A 23,211-nucleotide genomic window follows, 5' to 3' on the forward strand; every position below is an offset into this window, starting at 1 on the left:
ACATCTGATTCCAGCCCCTGCCCTTAACTGCTGCCATTCTGGGCCAGGCCACCAGTGTCTTCCTTTGTGACAATTACGGCCTCGCAAGGGTCCCTCTCCTCCAGACCACTGCCTTACTCTGGGAAGGACCCCGTGAGCCCTCCAGTCTCTCCCAGAACCCGCCTCTCCAAGACAGCTACTGGGTCTTTCCCAAGGCCTCTCCTCTCCCCCTGGAGAGACGAGGAGAGACCCTCCCGGGGCACAGCCCTCTGCAGCCAACAGAGGATCTTCTCCTCCGCTAACATCTGCCGGCCTCACAGCAGCCCCAGAGGCTGGCCTCTTTTGCAGGAAGAGAAACTGAGGCTCCAGGAAGTTAAACAGCTTGTCCAGGCAGAGGGAACCTCCCATTATGAGACCCAGCGCAAAATTAAAATGAAGGGCCCTTGTTCAAAAATTAAACATTTCAAGACAGACAACAGAGCACTCAACCAATGGGGGGGAGGCCCTTCTGAAGGCAGGGCCTGGGGCAAGCCCCCTCACTCCTGGAGCTCAGGCTTCCTGACGTGCGAAGTGGAGGTGATGGTGTTGACCATGGAGTTCGTACGGGGCCCGGACAGATGTGGATGTCATGGTGCTTTGTGAGTTGTCACAAAGCGTTTCTTGGGGGCCCAGAGCGGGTCGACCACACGCCACCTCTTACGACCTCCCGTGAGGGGTCTTAGCACCCAGTCGGTTGCTGACTCGGCTGACAACTATTTCCTGAGCTCCTGCTCTGTGTGGGGCACATGCGCCTCAGACAGTCCCTGGTCTTGTGGAGGCCTCAGCCTAGGGGGGCAGCAGATGGGCTCAGTGCTCTGACCACCGGTTTGGGAAGGACTCCTTGGCACAAGGTGGCTGAGGACTGAGGGAGAGGAGCTCGAGAGGAGTCTGACGGCAACCAGGCCTCAGGGGTTAACGGTTTATCGGGGGAGACAGACTCCTGCTCTTCTCACAGGAGTCCGGGCCCACCGCCGTCCCCCACCCCATCGGGCCTCAGCCCTTGGCCCCGGCTCGTGTGCCCCTTACGACCCAGGAGGCCCCTCCAAGCTCTCCTGAGCCCTGCTGGCTCTCCCAGGCCCTGGCCTTGGTTTGGGTGGCAGTCTCCCCCAGGGACCACTCGCTCCCCAGGCAGGGCTGTGTCAGGGTGACCCCAAGCCCGGTGCGGGACTGATTTCTGCCGAATGACCAGAGGAAAGAACAAGCCTCTGGAGGAATGGGATGAAGCGGAGAGACCGAGCCCCGGCCCCATGCTGGGCCTGGCAGGGGGAGGGTGCCTGAGATGAGCCTGATGGCGGGGGAGGACCCGCGTCCAGCGGCACCAGCCTGCATCACGGGCCCTGGGCGAGGCGGGCGCCCACGTGGACTGACTGCAGGGGGAGTGGCTTCACCTGGCTCAGAAGGCAGGGGGGCGTCTCAGGCCAAGGAGGGCATCACCAAACAGCGCTGGGCACTGTAGCACAGGGTGGGGCCGAGGTGGCGTGCCCTGATGAGAACCGGACGTGAGTCCAGAGGCCTGAATGCTACGCTTAGTTCCCGATGCGCCGTGGGACATTAGGCCACGGATGCTCCCGTCTCGGGGCTTCTCCCCTGTGGTGGGCCTGGAATCACAGGCTTGTCTACAGTGCAGGTGTCAGGCCCCGCCCCAGAGGCTCCGATCTGGTGGCTGAGATGTGAGCCCAGTGACCCACGGAGACCCTGTCAGCCCAGGGTCTGTCCCTTTAAGGCCCTTACCCTGGTGGCGGGAGCACCTGTCTAGTCAGGGCTGGTCCCCCTGCTCGTTTGCCACTAAGGTCAACTGAAGCCAGCTGGGAAGAGGGGCTAGCCGCTGGCTCTCCCAGCCCAGCTGTGGACTGTCTGGCCTTTGATCTCTCTTCCCTCAGCTGATTCCTGAGCCTTCCATGGCTCCCGTCACTTTGGGATAAGAGAACTCTTAAACACTGGCCCGGTTCTCCTTCACTGCCCGTGTCTTCGAGCAGACTACTGACCTCCAGGCGGGCCCGTGGCCCATCATGGGCATGGTCAGCAGGCCGATGTCCCTCACTATGCTGGCACAGTGAGGTTGGTCACCTTCGTGAAGTCCCTCGGGCAAGTGAGAAGAGTCAGGCCTCAGGCCGACAGCAGAAGCCGCTTCCCCAGCCCCTCGGCAGGGACCGGGGGGAGTAGGGGTCGTCCCCCCTGCCGCCTGCCGCCCCTGCTCCTTACCACACTGCCTCCTCACCTCTGCCCGGAAGCCCCGCTCTGCCGGCTCCCGGGAGCGGTTTGCGGAGGGTGGTCTTACCCATGTGGGGAGCCGCCCCGTGAGGGCCGGGTGCCAGATGATCCCGCCCCAGGAGCACCCCGGTCTCTGAGCTGGGCCCTGGGGGACACGCTGGTGGCAGTGTGATATGGGGGCTGTGGGGGAAGGGGGCGTGTGGAGCCGGGGGCGGGGCAGTTGTGGAGGCCGGGACTGCAGGCCCTTCAGGGAAGGGGCCCCAAGCCGGGGTTTGAGGGGAAGTGGGAGGGAACCTCGGAAGCCCCGCTTAGCACCCAGCACTGCTCGGTCACATCTGAGGCCAGCGGACCCTTCGGCCCATGATTTTCAAAGAGCCGGCCAGCCCTGAGGCAGCCTGAGTGGGTTCTGGACTCTGCCCTTGTCGCACATAGGCGGGCGACTGTGGGACGCCCCCCCCCTCCCTGCCCCGGGCCCTGTGCGGGCTCTGGCCAGGCTGCGTGGAACGACCAGGCCGTCAGGCCCGCATCACCCCACGGGCTCCATCCACCTGGGCCCCGTCCCGGCTCAGGGCAGTTTGCTGCGAGTAAGTGTCTGTGAAACTGTCCTCTGGAGACACTGGGCAGGTGCATGATCTCAGGGACCACACCCTCTCACTGGCCTGCCTGGTGGGTGGGGTTTCCACTCGGGTGCTCGGAGCGCAGAGCCCTTCCGGACCCGAGGGACGGTGCCCGGCAGTCTGTGGCAATGGGGGTGGGGGCTGACGGCAGGGAAGAGGCCGACCAAGAGTGAGATGAGCAGACCTTGGGGAAGTTTCTCCAACTGAGGTTTTATATTAATGCCGGGGGCAGGGGCAGAGCCACGGCAAGCCTTTACCCTGGCCTCTGACTCCCGCCTTTACTCTGCTTCCTAAGGGGAGGGGTGCTAAGGGCAGATCAAGGGGGGCTCACACGCACCCTCTTGTTTGAGGCAGTCCTCAGCGGGGAGGGGGTGGTTCTACGGAGGGCTCCCGAAGGCCCGGCTGGTGACCCTTCCAACCACGTGTGGCCGTGGAGGTTTGGGGGTCACACCCTTCTTCCAGAACACCCACCAGCAGCTAAGGCCCTCCGGCTGTGTGTCACCTGCCCGCCTTTCCCTGGAGGGGCTGTGGGAGGTTAGGGGGCTCCTCGGCCGCTCACCCCCACGCCTTGGTCTCACCTGTACCACGAAGGGCGCCCTGGCAATTGCTGGGAACATCTGCGTGTCTACGTACACAAAGTCTCAGCCCAGAGGCTGCCCGGCAGAGGGGAGCCTTGTTGCAGATTCCTGATGGCTGCCGGGACTCAGGGACAGCCCGGTCCGAGCACGGCCCTGGGCTGAGGGAGGCGCCGCCCGGCACCCACACACCAACGTCTGGCACTCGCCCTCCGAGCCCGGGACTTCCTGGGGCCGGTGCAGCCGGCACACAGAGCCTGCCCTCCCGCTCCGGAGCTCTGGCCTGTGAGCTGGGTGGACCTCACGGAGGGCTCTAGATGGCAGGGGCCTGGCTGGCCTCTGAAAGGCGCCTGTTCACCCCGCTGGCTCTTCCGGCCCCCTTTCTTATGGCATCACCGCCCGTGACCCGACCGAGGTCCGGCAGGCCCGAGGCCTCTCGCCTCACAGCCTGGGCCCGGCATTCCGGGTGCCCTAGTACAGTGCCGAGGGCCTGGGGAGGAGAGGGTGGAAAGACCGGATGCAGCCGGGCGGCTGCCCTGTGCCCCATGTGGGCCAGGTGCTCCACATCAAGCACCTCATCCAAGCCACTTCAGAGCAGAGACTACGACCTCCTCCTTGCAAAAGAGAACGCTAAGGCTCAGAGATGTGAGGTGACCCCAGTCACTGGGTCGCCAGGATGCAGCCCGGGTCTGGCTCCAGAACCCCGGGCCAGGACGACAAACTGGAAAGAGTCACCGTTAGCAGAACCCTAATCAAGAACACGTGGTCCTTAAGACAGAGACACGGCCCGGCTGAGCAGCGTGACCCCCCCCGACCCCTCCTTGGGACAGACCTGGAAATATGCAGGAAGCCCTGAGCTCTGGCTGTTCCTTGGTCGGTGGTCAGCCGGCCTGCAGCCGCCACCGGGCCTGCTCCTGGTTGGTGCCGGCCCGGGAAGCCCCGAGCGAGGCCAGGGGGAGCAGCAAGAGAAGGTGGGGCAGCAAGGTGGCTGGGGCAGGAGGGGCGCAGGGGAGGGGGGGTGGCTGGGGCCCCGGGGTAGTTTCACTTGTTTCTCCCCGCTGGGGCTCCTCTGGAGAGCGTGGCTGAACAAAAGATCGTACTGGTAAAATAAAGACGCCCTGCGCTCTTTGGGGTGCCTTCCATCTACGGCCACCACGGACAATCAGTATCGCCCCTCCAGGGCCCTCCTGAGTGTGGCAGGGCAGGGGAGCCACGTCGAGTGGCAAATACCTCAGGAACTGGGCCATTAGGTGTTGGGGGGGGGGCGTTGAGGTCACATCCCAAAGGGCTCTGGGGCCCACTTGGACCAAATCCTGAGGGGCCAAGAAAACTAGGGAAGGGTTAAGGCAGGACAGCGAGGGGCTGTGGGCAGGGAGCGTTGAGGCCCAGGAGTGTGCGGGGGTCAAGTGTGCCCGGCCCCCGGTGGGACGGAGCAGAGTGAGGAGCAGCGGGGCAGGCCGGGCGTTCCAATGCCCAGTTCATTGCCCCTCACCCCAAGCCCAGCCCTCTGGTCCAAGCATGGATTCCCCCAGGGAAGCCACAAAACACCTGACCCTGAAAAGCCAAGGGACCCTGGCTTAACCCTCACCTCCCTGAGCCCGGCCACCTCTGCCAACGGAGGACGACTGTCTCCCTCAGTCCTCAGGGGTCATCCCACCTGGCGGTCTGACCACGTCCCTCTCTTTATGACACCATTCGGAGCTCCCCACTCTGACCTCCAGTTTCACGAACACGCTCTGGCCCGTGCCGCGTCCACACCGCCACACGCCGGCTTCACGCTTTAGGATTCTCTGCCGCACGCCGTGTCTGCAAAACCCCCGTCTACCGCAGGGTCTGAAGCCCAACAACTGGGTCTCGGCCCACGTTTCCTGCCAGGTTCTCTCCGCCCCCCGCCCCATCTGCGGTCTCCCCTCACAGAACCCGCCCCCAGAGCCTGGGCCACGGCTTGCCCACACTGACCTGTACCCACACCTGTAGTTGGGAGGGAGAATGTCCACAGCTCTCCGTACCCTGCCTTCGCCCCTACCCTCATTCTGGGGGCTGAGACAGGGGCGTGCGGGAGAGGTCTTGTGTTAGCTGTGCCCCCAGAAGGATCGTCTCTCACAGTTTTTATACTTTAGGAGACGGGCATACAGACCGGCTAGAACCAGATTCAGATTTCACGTGGGGCCCGGAGAGAGGGGGAAGGCTGCAGGGCCTCAGGCTCCAAAGGCAGCCCAGGGACTTGAGGGCGAGTGCCCTGGGCCTCTGCAGGGTGGGGGCGGGCCCGCTCCCCCCAGCCAGGCTTGGTCCTTGCAAACGCAGGGCCCGGGCACCAGGAACCCTGGTTCTGCCTGACCTACTGGGAGGCTGGGGGTGAGTCACACCCCTCTAAGCCTCAGTCTCCCCTCTGGGTCAGGAACCTGCCCTGTGTCATCACCTCCCTTGCCTCACATCTGCCTGAGCCCCTCCCCACTGCCAGCCTTGCCCAGGATTCAGGATCCGGGTCTGCCCTTTCTCTCCCAGCTGGACACCTGCCTGTGTGAACAGTGAGCAGTGAGGCCCCACTCAACCCCGGTCCCCTCCTCCAGGAAGCCTTCATTCATGCTCTTGGCCAACCAGCCTACCCTGTGCTCCCGCTCTGGGCAAGGCCCCACGCTGTGCCCCCAGGGGCCATCAGAGCTGGCATAGTCTTGGCATCTGCCACACGTCAGGGAGTCCCAGGCTTATGACAAAATAGGGTGCTGGCGGAGGAGGGGCAAGGAGTGGAGATGGGGGTGGCAAGGAAGGACCAGTTAGGTCTGGACAAGCCTCTGTCAGGCGGAACTCTCTAAGATGGCACCTGGGTAAAGAATGGTGGGTGACAGGGCCCACTAGAGCAGGAAGCTGCAGGTGCAGGCCTGAGGGACAGGCAGAGGGTGGCTTCCGGGAGGTGACGGATGCCAGCCAGGTAGGTCTGGGGGGAGGTGGCCTGGGAGGTTGGTGAGGCCTGGGAGGTGGTGGCCGCACAAAGGAGGTGGCAGGCAGGCGGCCCCTGGGTGGGCAGAGGGCCCGGGAGCTGGAGAGGAGGAGTGTGAGTATTCCCTTTGTGGGGCCTCACCTCCATCTGCAAAGTGGGGACGTCTGCCTCAGGGCTACGGGAAGACTCACTGGTGAGGAGTGCGAGTCAGCAGAGGGAGTGGGCTGAAGGGCACTGAGGCTGCCGGAAGGAGCGAAGGAGCGGTGGGTGCTCACCGTGGTGGGGGGCGGGCGGCGGGGGCTCTAAGCCCACCTGCAGGGGCGGGGGCGGGGCTTCCTGCACCGTCCAATGCATCTCTGCATCTCGTGCTGCCAGCCCCGGGCTTGTGCCGGGAGAATGGTGGCCCCGGTGGCCCTGGGATAAACCAGTAAAGAGGGCAGACGTGGGCTCTGCCTCTGGAGCTCACAGCAGCCAGACATCCTGGGAGGTTCCTCCGAGCCCAAGCGTGAACCCCCTGCGGTCAGTATAATAACAGCTCCCTGAAACGTCCTTAATTCCCCATGACCCTGCATGGCAGAGGCGACTCTGCAGATGCGATTAAATTAAGGCCCCTGAGATGGGAGCTTGTCCTGGATCATCTGGGTGGGCCCGAAGTGGTCACAAGTTTCCTTAAAAGTGGAGGAGAGAGGTCAGAGAAAGAGACAGGAACAAGGTCAGGGAGATGCAATGCTACCGGCTTTGAAGACGGAGGAAGTGGCCAAAAATCAAGAAATGTGGGTGGTTCTAGAAGTTTCTAGAGCTTCCAGAAAAAAAATGCAGCCCTTGCTGACACCTTGATTTTAGCCCGGTGAGTCCTGAGTCCGGTCTCTGGCCCGCGGGAGACAACGAATTGTGCTGTTTTAAGAGACCTAAGATTGCGGTAGCTTGTTCGCAGCAACAGGAAGCTAACACGGCATCCAACCCACGTACACTGTGGGGAAGGGACTGACCGAAGACCCGGGCTGACACGAACAACAAAACAGCGCCTCATCAGTCTTGCTGTGAGTGGGGCCCCAGGGGCCCCTGGCAAACTTAGCGGGGTGTTCAGGGGCTTCGCACAAGTCGGCCAGATATTTGAAATTTATCACTCCAACCCTCAAGCCCAAATATTTCAATTGGATTTTAATGTCAACAGAAAATCTCTTACGTATTTGGAGCCTCTTGAAAGGAAACGTAACCGCCCCTGCTCTTCGCCTGTGCTCGGTGACTGGGGGCAACCACAGACAGCAACGGCTGGGTGCAGCCGGGACCCCAAGGGTGGGGCAGGGCTCTGTAGCCCTGAATGGCCCCAGGCTGTTCTGTGACAGACCATCACCCTCTCTGTGGCACGGAGAAGGGGGTGTCACCCCGAGGCTGCAGAACCAGTCTGTCGTTGACGTGGGGCACCACGGACAGGGCCGGGGTGGCGCATGCTCACGGGGCCTCACGGGGCCGCCAAGCGCCACCCTGCGCTCAGTCTTATCCTACCCCCCTAGAAACGAGCCCTGTTGACACAGGAAGGTCACCGGCATCTCAGCCACCGGGGGACTGCAGCACGTGTGCCCTGCTCTGGCGGAAGCCTGTACCGTGACTATAATGGGCACCGCTCATAGCAGACGGTTCCAGGGCATTCCGGCTCTGCCCTTCCTCGCTAGTCTCTGCCCTCTCAGGAGGATCCGGGTCAAGGGGGGCAGACTCTGGAGCTGGGTGGCCCAGGGTCCGACCTTGCCCTCAAACCCTTCAGTGTCTTGCCTCCCTCATCTGCTCCTGGGCCACAGAACAAGGTCCTTCCCTCTGCCTGTTCTACCGCATCCCCTCCAAGGACCCCAAAGAGGGCTCACGTGCCCACCAGCCACAGGCTCCGTCACACCGGCCAACGATGCCCATCCAACTCTGGGTCCCTTCACGGTCTACGCTGCTCTTTCCACACAGGGCTGGGCTCTGAATGTGATGCCCCAGGCGTGCTCTGACCAGCACAGGGGACAACGGGGCTGGCGACCTCCCTCGTTCTCCATTGTCGTGCCTCCGTTCACACAGCCTGGGAGCAGCCGTCCTCGCCAAGTGCTGCTAATTAGAGCCTGAAGTTCAGTAGGATCCCAAGTCTGTCCCACATGGGCTGCTCTCAGAGGAGACAGGTGCTAAGAATTATGGGCTCTCGAGGGAGGGGCTCACCAGTGCTCTAGACGGCACCTTTCAGGGAACCCTCAAGGATGGTTACTTAGCTCTGGGTCCTGGAGAGTCATGGGCACGCCTGCTCGCTGGGGCCTTCAAGCCCGCCCCGTGGCCATTTCCAGCTCTTCCCAGGCCAGCCCAGACAGCCCAAGTCAACATGACAGTCCCGTCCAGAGAGCTTGTGGAGAGGGGACTTCCAGACAGAAGTCCCGTCTGCCCGTGTGACCAGAGGTGAATCCTCCAGACCCCCTGGACCCTAGCGTTCTTGTTTGAGAAGCAGGGCGACGCCTATCCTGCCCGGCGTGGACTTCAGGCTTCACAGAACACTGTCAGCCCGGCTCTCCTCTGCTCCTCGAAGCTCCACAGGGGAGGGGGCCCTCAAGCCTAGTTCCCAGCACGAAAGGCCCCATCCCTCCCGTGGCCCCATTTACGTTTCCCTTCTTCCTAGATGCCTGGACTCTTTTGAGGTCCGTATGAGGACCATGAAACTAGGTGACCTCTCCGGGACCCCGAGGCTCTGACTTCCACGGCCCCGGGACCCTGACGCTTAGGATGGCCCACACAGCCGTGACCTTCAGGCTAAGCTCAGCTGCGAAGGGTAGTATGTGACTGCGGGCAAGCCAGAGGACCCCACGAACTTCAGTTTCCTCCTCTGGGACATAGGAAACGTACCACCTGACCCACAGCGCCCAGGCTGGTGTGACACAAGGAAGGGTGTGACAGTCCCAAGGGATCCTACGGTTGTGCTCCAGAGGCCCGGGCAGCTGGCACCACTCAGGGGCCAGCAAGTGCAGAACTGGAGAGCTGAGGGCAGGGGGATGGATGAATGAGGGGCAGACTTGCCCCGTGCTTCCGCAGCCTGAGCTCGATGGACGAGCAGCCAGCCGGGTCCTCCTCCTCCTCCTCCCCCCCCCTCCCCTGCTCAGGGTCAGCCACACCAGCAGGCCGCCCAGGCCACCCTGGGCAGCGCCAGCCGTTTCCGGGCGAGCCTCCCTAGAATCTGGGTCCAGCCCGGGGCCAGTGTCTGGAGCGCAGCCGCCATCACACCTGCCCCCTCAAGACAAGCGGGGGCCTGAAGCAGGACCAGCACAAAATGGGCCAGGGCTGTCCCCGTATGCCCACCCCAGGCTGGGTCGTTCACAGAGTCAGGAGCCTTGGGGCCGGAAGGGGCCGAGTGAGTCTTGCTTTGACCTTAACGGTCCTCTCCTCTCTGGGTAGCAGATTTCCCAACTATCAAGCAGGCCCCGGAGATCCCCTGGCCCCGAATCTAGATGGGTCTTTTTCGCCCTGAGCGTGGCTTCCCTCCTTGGCAAGGAGACCGAGAGGCACTGTGCTGCCTGAATCGCTGCTCTGCCCTAATGCCCTCCTTTGCTTCTGTGTCTCAGTGTCGCTTTGCTGACCTCGGGGCTCCCGACAGCCAATGTGGGCATTTACGGTGGGTAGAGGGGTCTCCTTACCCGCAGAGGCCCCCAGACACTGGCTCTGGGTTCTTTGCTACAAACACACAGAGAGATACACGTGTTTGGTGAAGGGCAAAACTTTTAACGAGGGAAAAGCGAGTTCACATCTGGAGTGGAGCCCCCTCCCCCCCGCTCGGACACGGCACGCGCGGGCACACGCCGGGGGGGCCCCCCCCCACGCACGCACACCCCGCACGCCAGCACGCACTCCCGGCCCCACACCGCAGCACGCACGCACGCGCACGCACACGGACAAGGGTGCAAGTACAACAAAGGAAGTGGAAGAAAAGTGTTACCCATGAGGAGCCGCCGTTTCACCCGCTTGTCCACATCAGCTACTGACGTGGCATTGAACTGAGAGCGCTCAATTGCAGCCTCATCCTTCTCTAAAACACAAGTAAGGGACAAACACGGAGCCGCTGGTTAATGAGAGCCCACTTCCCGCGGCCCAAGACACTCAGCCTCCCGGCGTGGCGCACACACAGCCAATACGGCGTGCCGGGCCGGCGCGGCGTCTGCGCCGAGGGGCCGATCCCGGGAACCTCCAAGGGCGTGGTCAGGGCAGGGGCGAGGAGGCGGCAGGGGGCGGGGGGGGGGGGTGCGGAACGGGGGCGGGGGCGGGGCGACCACACGAGGGCATAGACGGGACGCGGGGCCCATCTGCCGACAGACAGAGCAGGCGGCTTGAGGTCAGAGTGGACGGACCCAGCCGCGGGGGGCCGCGGAAGCAGACGGCACGGCCTCAGCGCTCGGGCAGACACATGTGACTGCAGACACCCCGGCTCAGGCTGGACGGGCAGGCACAGGACGAGGCACAGGACAAAGGGACAGGGCCGCGAGGTCCGGTGATGGCTGTGCCTGCACAGCAGACGCCCCGTCTCGAGGGCACGGACGTGCGTCAGACACTCATGCAAAGTTAAGAACAAAACACCCGGGAGAACAAACACACGCACAGCGATGGACCCGGTCCGACGGACAGACAGACAGACAGACAGACAGAACAGGGGCTCGATTGGGGCAGCGCTGGTTGCCTGCTTGTCTATAGAGGACTAGAGCGAGACATTCAAGTGCTTGACAGGGGCCGCGAGAGGGGCCAGTCATCTCAGGAGCGTGCGGAGAGAGAGGCGGACCGGCCGGCAGCGTCCTGGCCGTCGGGCAAGACGCTGTGCCCCGATGCTGCCCGTGGAGGCGCACGTGAGGTTAGTGGCCAGGAGGTCCTCGGCTCGGCCGGAGGTGTGTGGGGACACGGGCTCCCGAGGGGGGGAGTCTGCGCGGCGGTGAGCGGAGGCACACGGGTGGTTCTCCTGGCCCGCGGGGAGCGATGGCCCAGGAGCTGGGTCTGGAGGAGGAGGACCGCTAAGGGGAGGGGAGGGAAAGAGGGGGCGAGGGAGGTTACATCAGAGAGGAGAGTTAGGCAGGGGCCTTGACATGCAGCAGACGCTAAAAGGTAAAAAAATGAGGAACGACGAGGCAGGTGGACAGAGACAAGATGCGTGAGACGAGGCTGGGTGGGTGTCTGGCCGGCGGCTGAGTGCGCTGGTCCCGTGGCCGGCAGGGGCCGCTGCGCTGCAGACACAAACAGGGAGGGCGACCCAGCAGACAGACAGGAAGGGGCTGGGGGGCCCTGGGGGGCCCCCCCGGCAGGACAGTGGAGACAGGGAGAGAGGCGGGAGAGGGGGTTCTAGATGGGATCAGGCTGCAATAGAGACACTAGTCTGAGACCAGGTTTTGCTTTGAAAAAAAAAAAAAAATTTTTTTTTTTTTTCGTTTTTTGGTTGTTTCGTTCGGTTTGGCTTTTGGCTCTGAAAATGCTTAATGAACGTCGGTTATCAGACAAGACAGGCAATCAGGGACCATCACCAGAAAAGCAGGAGGAATGAGATAAGATGAAACCAAAACGGCCGTCTGAGAGGAGACCACACAGAGGAAGGGAGAACCACGCAGGTAGCAGCCCCTGGGAGACAGCCGGGAGCAGGCTGAGACGCTGGGGGCCGGCCCCGGCCCTGGCGCCCCCGCTCGGCCCCTCACAGGACGAGGGAGCAGTCGCGGGGACAGAAGGCGGCAGCAAACTCTGGCTCCCCGGCTCTGCCTGCTGGCCACCCCTTGTGTGTTACTGGAGAGTCCCTTCAGGAATATCTTCAGAGTCAGTATGAAGAGATGCCCCCCGCTCCCGCCCTTAAAAAGAATAGACGTGACCACCGACCGTGGGCTTCTAAGGGTGGCTGACGTTGGAGGGAAAGAAAGCAGAGGATGAACAAAGTTGGGTGGGTGCCAACTTTGAATTCTTCTTTTTCTCAGCTGGAAGATGTGCTGTTATTTTTGGGTGGGAAAGAAGCGACTACTGATTACGGCAGGAGGCAACCCCAGATATTCTAGCTTCCTCTTGGAATTAAGGACCGGGGGGAAGGGGACTCCATGTGACGACAGGTGAGGTGGCAGAAGGGGCAGTGCTGATGAGAAGGGACTCTAGTTGGGAGAAGTCCAGCGAGAGCTCCGTTAGCTCAGGAGTGGAAGCAGTTAAAAACACCCAGAGTCCCCCCCCCCCGCCCTACCCCGGGATTCTTCCGTCCGTCTCCCCTGGTGTAGACGATGAAGACTTAGAGCCGCTTTCTGAGCAAACCCCTTGGCTTTCTAGACTGTGGCGGGCAGCTCACGTCGCTAGTGGGGCCAAGATGCAGGTTAGGCGTATGTGCTGTGTGTCCCCGTATCGGGAGGGAAACCCCTGCGCTTTAAAGACAGAAGGTCCCCTCCTTGGGCGCACACACCTTCCTCCTCCCCACAGGCCATCCCCCTGTTGAGGAGGAGGACCCGCAGAGAGCCCACAGTGACACGGAGTGGAGGTGCTTGGTCCTGGGTGGCTGGATGGCCCTGGGTAAGTCTCTACAGAAGGCTTCCCTCGGGGACGTCTGCCGGCCCCCTCGGTGGGGACCTGGGTGCTCCTTTTCTTGCTCCCTCAGGCTCACTTCCTGGGAACCAGGCCGCGGTGGGGTGCTGGCCAACGGCAGGGCCACACGGTGCACCCTGGGGGGGCGGGGGGGGGGGGAGCGCACGGGTGCCAGTGCCGGGCACACTTACTTACCGATGCACGTCCGACCGTCTGAGTGGAGGGCGTACTTCTGGTGGCAGCCACACATGGGGCCCGTGTCTGTGTCCTCACAGCTGTGCTGGCAGCCTCCGTTTCCATAGTTACAGGTTACTAGTTAGGCCCAAAGCGTACATACGTGTGTATAAAAGGAACAACAACAAAGAGGATTAGTTTATCGGTGCTGGTTGATTCTCTTAAGGGATGGGGCGGGGGGGGGGGGGGGCAAAGTGACGGCATAAGATAAACAGCAAGTAAGCACACGTTTCCCTGGACTTCAGCCCCACCAGGGTCTTGGATGGGTTTGCTCGCTCCCTGGGCGTGAACTGGGGTAGGACGGGTGGACTCGGGTCGCGTGGGCTTCAGGGCCGGCTCCAGCTGACAGACTCGGACGGTGTTCGGGGAAGAAAGCGCTAGGGGAGACAATTTTATCCTTCCTAGGTTCCAGGGGCACTTTGACACTGCCTGTCTGGACGGGACAAGTGTCTGTTAATGCCGGGCATGCCCTGCCAGGCGAGGGAGGGAGGTGGCGGCCCGTGGCGAGGCGGACACTCATTCCGCGTGCGGGAGGGTGTCCCCACGGAAGTCTGCTCCCTCCTAGTCCCAGCGGCCGCCTCCGCCCGTATCCCCTCAGAGCCCGGATCCCCCGGAGGCAGTGTTCAAACGGACAGAACATATGCACGTTAATGTCATCTCAGGTGCGCTTTTGAGAATGACCTCTTATGGAAACACGTCACGTAGTTTGCAGCGTCTCACAGAGTCTTAGAACGTTTCACGGCATCAGCGACCCGGGTCGGCTAAAAGGGGGCCGAACAAAACACAGCCAGTCTGAGGTAGCAGAAGATAAAGTCTGGTTTATTTAAAAGAAAACCACTTAGCCGAAGGAGATCCGAGATCTCTGTGCGAGGGGTTCTCGCAGCCCCCGCTTTACTCAGCTCGTAAGATGACAGGGTGCCCATCGCCTGTATGCAAACGGTGCCCCAGGGCCTTGAGGACGGGCTGCCTTCCTGGCACCTTAACCACCTACCTAGAATTCTATCTACGCTCTTCATGTATTTGGCAGGACCCCAGTGATGATCAAATATGCAAAAATAAATCTCAGGCCAACCACCGTCGGAGGGGCCGCAGATTCCGGAGTGGCAGTCTGGATTAATGACGCTCCTTCGGGTGGCAGCTCCCCACGACGGGTCCCAAGCATTCCAGAACCGAGGCCCGCGGCCGCCTCTCCCAGGCACCCCTCTCACCCGGGGCACGGCACAGAGCCTCCAGGGCGTCCGTCCCCAGCGATGGCGGGGACCCTGTCAGCCTGGACACGTGCCGTCTCCCTGCCGGCTGAGGAGGACACGAAGAGAGTGGCTTCTGCTCAGTGTCTCAGATGCCGTCCTTGCAACCAGGGACAGGCTCTGCTGGGCTGCCTCTGCCACAGGGAGCTAACGTCCCGTCTGGAGGAGGAACCCAACCTCCGGGGTGACATTTCGAGGACGTGCACAACTCTTCAGGAAGCACAACGGGGACTTGGAGTGCGGAGCCCCTCTGGCCCCTTCTCCACAGGAGCATCTCTTCTCTCAGCTTTCCCAGGGAGCCCGGCAGCCTGCGGTCACAGCCTCCCGTCTCTGAAACAGCTCAGCTCTCTGCCTAGGAAGAGCCCCGGGGAAGCCAAGGGCAGAGGCGGCCACAGATTTCAGGTGAGGGCAGAGCCCCAGGCACAGCCCTGCCTCGGGCTGGACGTCACGCGCCTCCCCAGATTGAGAGAAGCTTCGTTTCACAGGGGGCAGGGGTGCAGGCGTGAGGAGGCCGGGAGGACACCGCAGACAGTTGTTTCCAAGCTCTGGGCTCCAGGAGATGGGCCGCGCCCTGCAAACGACTCCGAGGGCGAAGGTCTGTCTGAGGCAAGCTGGGGGAGGGCCGTGCTGAGGGCCCCGTGCTCCCCCACACGGGCGTGCCCGCATCTCATGGACCGTGGGGGCCGGGCTAGTGAGCACCGAGAGCGCCCACAGCTTCTACGTGGAAGTGTGTGCTGGCACCTTGAGCTCCGGGACCACCAAGAAGGGATGGAAAAAGCCCCTCTGGCCCCGGCGTGGGCCCTGCACTCTGGATAGAAGAGTGGGGTGCCGAGGCCCTGCAGTCCTGCTGGCCCACGGAGGCGGGCGAGGCCCCCAACCCAAATCCGGATGTAGAACTTCCCAGACCTCAGTCGGCCTCAAGGGCCGGGGGGAAAGCCTCAGAGCCAACTTTATGCTAACCCTTCACGTCGACCACACGGCAGGAGCCAGGGCCATCCCCGCGGGCCCTGCACAGGAGGGCTGCGGTCACCCACTCCTTGCCCCCAGGACCGGTATCCGATCCTATAAACACCTTGGCTGTACGGAGCCCCCGCCAGCAGAGAGGGCGGGGCTTCTATTTCTTTCACCAGCAAACATGCGGGTCGAGGGCTTGAGTCTTCTCACTGAAGGGTGGGGAGGTGGGGGGGGGGGGTTGCTTCCCGGCTCACAGAGGGCCCTGCCTTGTCCCCGACCTCTCAGATCAGCTCGGCCCCTCGGGAGATGTCCTCTGAGCAACCTGTCCCCTTGCAGTGCTCATCGCAGACGGTTCAGTGGGTCCCAGCCACCGCCTGTGGCTCACAGAGCTCTCTCCCCAGCACCCAGCTCAAGGCTTGGCCAGTCTTGCTGTGGAAGGAACACTCTTTACTTCTGGCTGAGCCCGTCAACAAGCCTGCCCAGTCCACACGTGCTTGTCCCTGGCCTTGGTCCGGAGGACTGGGAAAGCTGCAATTCTGCACTCTCGGTTCTGAAGGGCACCAGGCGCAGCGGGTTTCTCTGTAGTTAAAGGAACTGTCCGATGCGGAGGACAGAGGGCCTGGCAAAGTCCTGGGGCTGGAGCCGGGCACTCGCCCGTGGTGACCGCCCACACGCTCATCTGTGAGGCCCCACAGGAAAGGCCAGCAACAAGGAGGGAGGCTGCCCGCATCTCGGGACGTGCCTGGGGAGAAGGAAGCATCTCCGCTTCGGGGAAAGGACGCATCACGAGTGGGGGCTGGAGCACGAGCTCCTTGGAGACAGGGACGATGTCTAGTGCATGTGGGTCCCCAAGACCTTGGTGACTGAGGAGCATGGGCTGGGAAAGGTGTGGCGGCCACCCACAGAACAGCTGATGACAATCACGGACTAAGGAGGACAGGCCGGCGAGGGCCAGCTGTCTTCTCCACAGAACGAAGGATGGAAAGCAAAGCCAGTTTCTCTGTGAGCGCTGGTCAGCTCAGTCTCCTGTTTCAGTGGCGAGGCTGGGGCTGCTTTCTCTACCGGGAATCGGATTCGGACTCCTCCACACCTTTCTCTGCATCACAGAACGGGGCTGGAATGAAGCAGGAGTCTCTGGCCAGACGTGGGCAGCAGGCACACCGGCCTCCCTCAGCTCTTCGTACACACAGAGCAAACGCGGCACCACGGTGGGCATCCCAGCTGCCCAGTGAGCCGAGGCTGAACCTGCCACTCCCCACGCAGCTGCTGGGAGCTGGGTCTGACGCTCTTGGGGACTCGTGTGTTCGGCCACGGTCCTGCTTCGTTTGCGGGCTCCCAGTCCTCCCGGGGAGGACCACATTAAGGGGCTGAATGACACCTGTGCCCCGTGGGCTGACCTCCAAGCTGGTCCTGAATGGCACCTTTGGCCAGAGGCCTCATTCAACCCAGATCTCCCAGGGAATCACCATTTACAGTGGGCCCCTCGGGGGCAGCCTGCAAGCTCCGATCTGTGATCCTGGAAATAAGGTCAGCACGGGCTGGGCTGGGACCCCTCCCCCGCCAAGCTCCTTTCCTTCTTTATACCATCCTGTCACCAAGGGCCGCCCTGGCCCACCGGGAAGCCTGGGCTTGTAGGTCTCTGTGCCACAGCCCTCCATACCCTGGGAGGGCTCGGCTCGGGGCCCATGGGTCTCTGGGGTCAGGGTCACAGCTCGCACCGGCAGGGCTATTGAGCAGGGTCCTGCCCCGGGGCTGTCGGTGATTCGTGCCAGGTGGGGAAACCGCCGTGTCTAGCGATCACAGCCCTCATCCCTCATGCCTCCCCAGGCCTCTTCAGGGACCTGGCCCTCCTCTCGACCCCGAGGGGCGGAGAGCCCTCCCGGGGAAACGTCCAGCCGACTGGACAGATCCCCCCACCCCCCAATAAAGCAAGGGCAGGAGACGCATGGGGATGTCTGACCCATTTGCCTCCATCCACCTACGTGTGCAGTCCTTCTGGTTCTGGGCAAGGTCAAAGCCGGGCCTGCAGTCACAGGCCACCCCACCTTTGGGCGTCTCCCGGCAGATGTGGGCACAGCCGTGGTCTTTGTTCATGCAGTTCATACCCTCTGGGAAGAGACAGATGAGAGAGAGACAGAGAGAGAGAGAGAGAGAGAGAGAGAGAGAGAGAGAGGGGACCGGGGGGAGGGAAGAGAGAGAAAATTTCAGGCTGAAGAGAGGCGGCCTCTAAAACGTCACCATCAAGTGCAGCGTTCTGGGGCCACCGTTAGCACGTGCACCGTCCGCGCACGGAGGGGTGTGCACCTAGCCGTCCAGCTGGAGAGGTCTTGGGGAGAAACCAGGGGACCCACGGAAGAAGCGGTCCCGCCCTAGGTCGGATTACAGAACCGAGTTCAGGTCGGGGCTTCGGACCGCTTCCCTACTAAAGCAGGCGCGGCGGCATCTCAGACGATGGCGGCAGGCAGCACTCTTCGGATTGCATCGGAAGGGCACGCGGCCCTGCGCGGCAGGCGGCTGGGCCCCGAGGGGACGCTGACAGGTCAGGGGACCGCGGGGGGGCGGGGGCAGCAGCAGTCAGGAGATGTGTTGTGGCCTGGGAGGCGCCGTCGGCCCCGCGCGGCCACCCCTCACCGCGTTCCTGCACGAGTCAGAGGCAGCTGTGCTGCTCTCCTGGACCTCAGGGTGGCAGAGGCTCGTCTTCACCAGCCCCACGGCCACGCCCTGACCTACACACCACCGCCCAGCTGCCAGAGGGGGGTCTGTCTCTGTCCCCGGTCCCTGCAGTGCGCCCCAGGACCCGAGGAACCATCGCTCCCAAACGCAGAGCCCCGTACGACCTCCGGCTCCGTCCACACGCCCCTGTACCCCCCTGGAGCCTGTTCCGCATCCCGGGGCACGCGGGTCACCATTGCCACAATCTCAGTCCGAGGCTCCTGCTGGTTGGCAGACGCTACTTTTTAAAGGCAAATGTTTGCAGACCTCAGGTGCCTTGTTCTGCAAAGACTCAGCCCCCCCGCCTTGCTGGTTGGGAGGCATCAGAGAGGGGAGCCTGCCCCAGGGTGCTGAGGCCGGGCCACCCCACCGCCTGCTCGTGTCCCCATCCTGTAGCTGGAGCCCTGCCCCTGTGGCACCAGCTTGGCGGGCCCTTCCGACTCGTCCTCCCGGCCGGGCTCAGAAGCCCTGTCCCTCACAAGGCCAGCTGTGTTCCTGTCTCCTCTCTTTCCAGGCTCCCCGAGACTCTACTGGGGCTCCAAACCCTAGGCAGGAGCAATGTGCTCGGGCTCCTTGCCCCTATAAAGGCAAGCGCTCCCTTCAGAGGTGGGGAAACCGTGCTTGAGACACCTGCCCAAAGGCCCACGGTACGCTGAGAGGCATCACAAGGACGTGGACCAGCACCTCAGACTCTAAACCTCTTTCCCACTCCTGGCCCAGAGACCTTGTGGAGCGCAGAGAGCTGGGCCACCCTGAGTTTCCAGGGCAAGGACCATGGATCATTCACCTCGAGGCTCCAGAGGCCTGGCCTCCAGTCATTGCTCGCGGAGAGTTACATGGAAATGTTCCCTGAGGGCTCTGGCATAATGGGGACAGTGAGAGCGCCTGGGGTGGGCCATCTGCCTCTCTCCTCAGCCACCCGTAGTTCCTGGGACATTCTCCCCACCCCGGGAGCCTGCCTGGAGTGGCTCGGACCCCCTCCGGTTGACCCCAGTTGATGTTTATCTTCCTGGTGATTTGTGAGGAGTTTCCAGGATTTATGAGGTCACTGGGGTCAAGTGAGAGGTTGTAGGTCACAAGTCCATCAAGAGGCTAAGGGCAGATGAAAGGAGGAGCTGCTGTCCGCCCACACAGCGCCCTGAGACCTTACTTCCGTGTCCTACCCGAGAGGAGCCAGCCTTGGACGGAGGGAAGGAACGCCACGGGCGGGGACACATGGGGGCCTCCCTTCCCCTAGGTGGCCCACGTGTGTGTCAGGACTGGCTCAGTCTTGACCCTGTCCACTTTAAGCATGGGTGGCGGCGGGGGGGAGGGGGGGGGGCAACTGAGATCTGACATCTATTTAAAAACACAAACACCCTGGCAGCTACAACCAAGATGTATTTTTAAATGTTTATTTATCTTGGGGGGGGGGGGCGGGCAGAGAGCCCGATGCGGGGCTCAAACTCACGAACCCGGCGATCATGACCCAAGCCGAAGTCAGAAGCTCAACCGACTCAGCCACCCCGAGGCCCCACAACAGAGAGTTTTAAAAAGTCTAAGTATCAATAAAACGAAGAAATGGCCACGAGTAAAACCTGCACTTTGCTCAGCGTGCTGACCTCTGGTTTCACCTGACTTGACTACCCATGTTGTTCCTTCACCTCACTTTCCTTACTTATTCTAGGCGCGCGGTTGGACAGACGCAGAGCGTGACCAACGACCCAGCAGCGGAACAAACAGGGCTCCTTGTAGGAAGCTTCAAGTTCATCCGGAGAGACAGCCCCTTCCTCTGGCCAAAGTCCACAACAGCACCCGTGCACGCCTGGGGGACGGGGGCGCTGCGCGACGCGGAAACGGGAGTGGGGGCGCGGACGGGGCTCGGGGTGAGCGTTAGGGTCGGCCCGCTGCCGGGGTGCGAATGCCCTAGCACGGCTGACGCCCAGCGCCAGGAGAGGTCCCTGGAGGTGCAGCTGGGGAGCGGTGGACAGCCGGCCCTTGCGAGCCGGTGAGAGCCAGCCTCACCAAGGCGGCATGGCTCTCTTCGGTCACTGCCAAGGCAGCAGCTGTGGGCAGGGGCCTGGCCTCCTTCCCGGTTGCGTGTCTCAGAAAAAATTGCTTCACTTCTTGAGTCTCTTGCGTAAAACGGGAATGATAATCTGTGCTCCACAGACAAGACAGCGTAGGTATTCCGACGCTAGGTCTTTCTATGGGGGCACTGAAGGCCGGGATCTTCTGCGGATCTGGAGAGAGGTCCTCACGGGGATCTTGTCTAGGCCCGGCAGCCCCCCCCCTCGGAGAAGGCTCTCAGTTGAGGGGATCTCACGGGCCACTGAGACATACGCTGTCTCTCATCAAGTCTTCCGAGAGACTCCCGCCTTGGCCAGGGGCCGGCCAGTGGGGGGTGGCCGCCAAGGGGCCTCCCTGACCACCACCACCCTGATGATGGCTCCCTGGCGCCCATGAGGTACAGGGGCTGGTGTTCGGGCTTCTTCCCAGCTTCGTCTCCCTCCGCCTCCTACTCGCACTCCAGCCTGTGATTTCACGCTGCCTGCTGACCGACCCCTGGCACCGCCGCCTCCACGCCCTCGCCCCTCCTGTCTTCCACAAACGAAATCCTAGGCCTGTCTCAAACTGCACCGGTTCCACAGGGCTTCCCGATGGCGACCCCACGCGACCCCCACACCACCACCCCCCGTATTAACCGCCCAGGGCTGTCCTGGGGCTGGCACAGGCAATCGATGCCACTCAGACGGATCTGTGCTTTCTCCCTAAACTGGGAAGAGCCCGAGGGCCCCTGTTTGCGCTCAGGCTCATCTGTGAAGAGAGAGATTCAATTTCCATTCCCAGCCAAAGAAACACAACTCACCAGAAACCCTGCTAATTATCACTAACCATAAATTTGTCACTGGGGAGCGGATGTGGCCTTGAACTTTGGCTGCTAAAGCGAGTACAAGGCTTTCGAAGTCCCTCAGCTTTTTCTTCCACTGTGGCCTTGCAATCAGGCAGTCTTTCTTTGTGAGAATCCAGACTTAAAGATGAGCCACGCTGTTGTTGTTTTGCTGGCAAAGGATAATTCGGGGGGTAATGCGGAGTTCCAGTCTAAGTCGACGTGGAAGCAGTGAAATTGGGGCTGGAAGGGCGGGCCCCAAGCCCCACCAGTGATGGGCTGACCTCAAACGTGTCCACTTCGGTGGCCTTGGCAACTGTGGGAGAGGCAGGCGAGGCCCCCGTCTTCCGCCTAAAGTCCTGAGTGAGGTCAGGGGACCCACCGAGGACTCCCCACCCAGGCTCCGAAGCACGGGGTGCTTTTCCTCCAGCTGAGCGCAGGGCCAGTGCTGGGTCGTCAGCGGAGAGGGCTTTGGGACCGCTTTACGTTTCTGACCATTACACAGGAGCCTGCGAGCTTCTGTTCACGTGGTGACGTGCTACAGCTACTAACATCTGCTATCCTGGAAACGAAATGGGGCGGTTTGTATTTGTAAAAATAGAAACTGAAAATCTATCACATGTTAACGTTAACACACTTTTTAATTAAACACGATACTTTCCAAAACAAGGGGAGAGCTGGCTGAGAGGAGAGTCATTGCGGAGGAGAATGGGGTGGGTGCTGACTCCTGACCTTGCTGTTGGAACCCCTGGGGGTGCAGGTGGGCCTGAAGCTATGTCCCCATCCCCCATCCATTCTCAGGCACTCATCACCTCTCGCCTCTGCTGGGGCAAGGGGGTGTCTCTGTCCCTGCACCTGCCACAGACTGGAGGCTACAGGAAGCGGTCAACCCGTGAGGTGTCCCATAAGGTGTTCGCTCCATAAGGCCAAATGCCACTGCGTCCCTTCCTCCAGGAAGCCTTCCTCGGTCCCCAGCCTCACTTGCAGCACTGACATGGTGGCCAGATTTCTCCTCTCTGGGCTTAGCATGATTCTCTGGCCGGGCCCTGCGGGCAGGCTGAGCTCTGAGCCTTCTCAGTGACCTCACTGTCCAATATAAGTCCTGCCTGGGAGGGGATCCTCCACGAAGGGAGGGAAATGGAATAACCTCCCCTCTTCCACGGGTCTGGGCCGCACACCCAAGCAGCAACCGTGCTGGGAAACAGGCCGATACGGAGCAAGCAGCCGAGAAGAACAGCCACCAACAGCTGGCTTCCTGTGAGGCTGGGCTCCTCTCGGCCTGAGGGCTTCTGGAGGCCCCTCCGCCCCGCCATGGCGGCCGGCCGGGCATCACCATGGTGTCAGCGACCATTCCCCAGATGGCTATGACTGCCGGCCCGGGGCCTGGAAGGAACCTGGCCGCCTCTGTGCCCGTAATTCGGCTCCACCAGCTACAGACGCAGTAAGCACACGACCTTCTCCTCACTCGGGGGCACACCGGCTTCTGCAGCCCACGAGAAGAGGTGCGGCATGGCGGGCAGAGCCACAGATGGATCCCTGTGGCCCATCTTGTCCATCCATCTTGCAGAAGGGGAAAATGAGGCCCCCAGATGGGAAGTGTCTGTCCCAGATCACATGGCAGGACTGTAATCCAGGCTGCTGGGCTCCCAGCCAGACTCTCCCACCCCGGGGTCCCTGAGCTACACTTGTGGGACCCAGAAGGCTGACTGGCAGCATTTCGCGGGGTGAACAGAACTGGGAACCTGGCACAGCCTTAGCGTAATAAGCGGTGCCTGTCACCAGTGGTTGTCTTCGGAATTAAAAACCTATTAAAATTCAAGGCCGGTTCAGACACCTCCTCCTCCGTGAAGCTCTCTGAGCAGCGCCTCAACAAAGCACGGAACCCCTGGCTCCCGTGACCTCGCACCGGCTACCACCGCGCATGAGGGCGAAGCCTCAGCTCAGCTACAGGACCGTCAGGCTCGCACGAGGCCTCGACTCTTGTGCCTGTGTCACCCCTTTAACCTTTCCGAGCAGCACGAGGTTCCCTGAGCAGCCTGCCCCCCCCCCCCCCCCCCACCAACTCCTCGCCCGCTCGTCCTCTGAGTCCTGTTCTCTCTTTGCAGCCGTGCCGGCCTTCCCACTGGGCCAGAGGCACCAGGGCGGCCTCGGACAGGCCTGGCCCACGCCCACCATGACCGCTCAGAAAGGTTGCGGGCTCTCAGCTGAGCGACGAGCCGACGCGCCAGCCCGTGAGACCGATGCCTCCGGGCAGCACTGGGCACAGCCCCCGCTACGTGACGGAGGCGTCAGGTAGATCTGA

General features: G+C 62.2%; 1 protein-coding gene across 5 annotated transcripts in view; it reads right to left on the bottom strand.

Annotated features, from left to right (window-relative positions):
- SCUBE1 (signal peptide, CUB domain and EGF like domain containing 1) overlaps positions 1–23,211 on the bottom strand; it is a 131,643-nt gene that overhangs the window by 38,756 nt on the left and 69,676 nt on the right. For 2 of the 5 annotated variants that reach the window (XM_027070529.2, XM_027070533.2), the window contains 3 exons: positions 17,311–17,436; positions 13,089–13,205; positions 10,306–10,395 (listed from right to left, as the gene is read on the bottom strand). The exons of 1 other annotated variant lie outside the window; for it this stretch is intronic. In XM_027070529.2, coding sequence (XP_026926330.1) covers positions 10,306–10,395; positions 13,089–13,205; positions 17,311–17,436 — 333 coding nt within the window. The remainder of the gene's footprint in view (positions 1–10,305; positions 10,396–13,088; positions 13,206–17,310; positions 17,437–23,211) is intronic. 2 more of the 5 variants (XM_027070532.2, XM_027070530.2) reach the window with 2 other exon arrangements.

The sequence above is a fragment of the Acinonyx jubatus genome, chromosome B4 (genome assembly GCF_027475565.1).
Source record: "Acinonyx jubatus isolate Ajub_Pintada_27869175 chromosome B4, VMU_Ajub_asm_v1.0, whole genome shotgun sequence".
Taxonomy (NCBI): Eukaryota; Metazoa; Chordata; class Mammalia; order Carnivora; family Felidae; genus Acinonyx; species Acinonyx jubatus.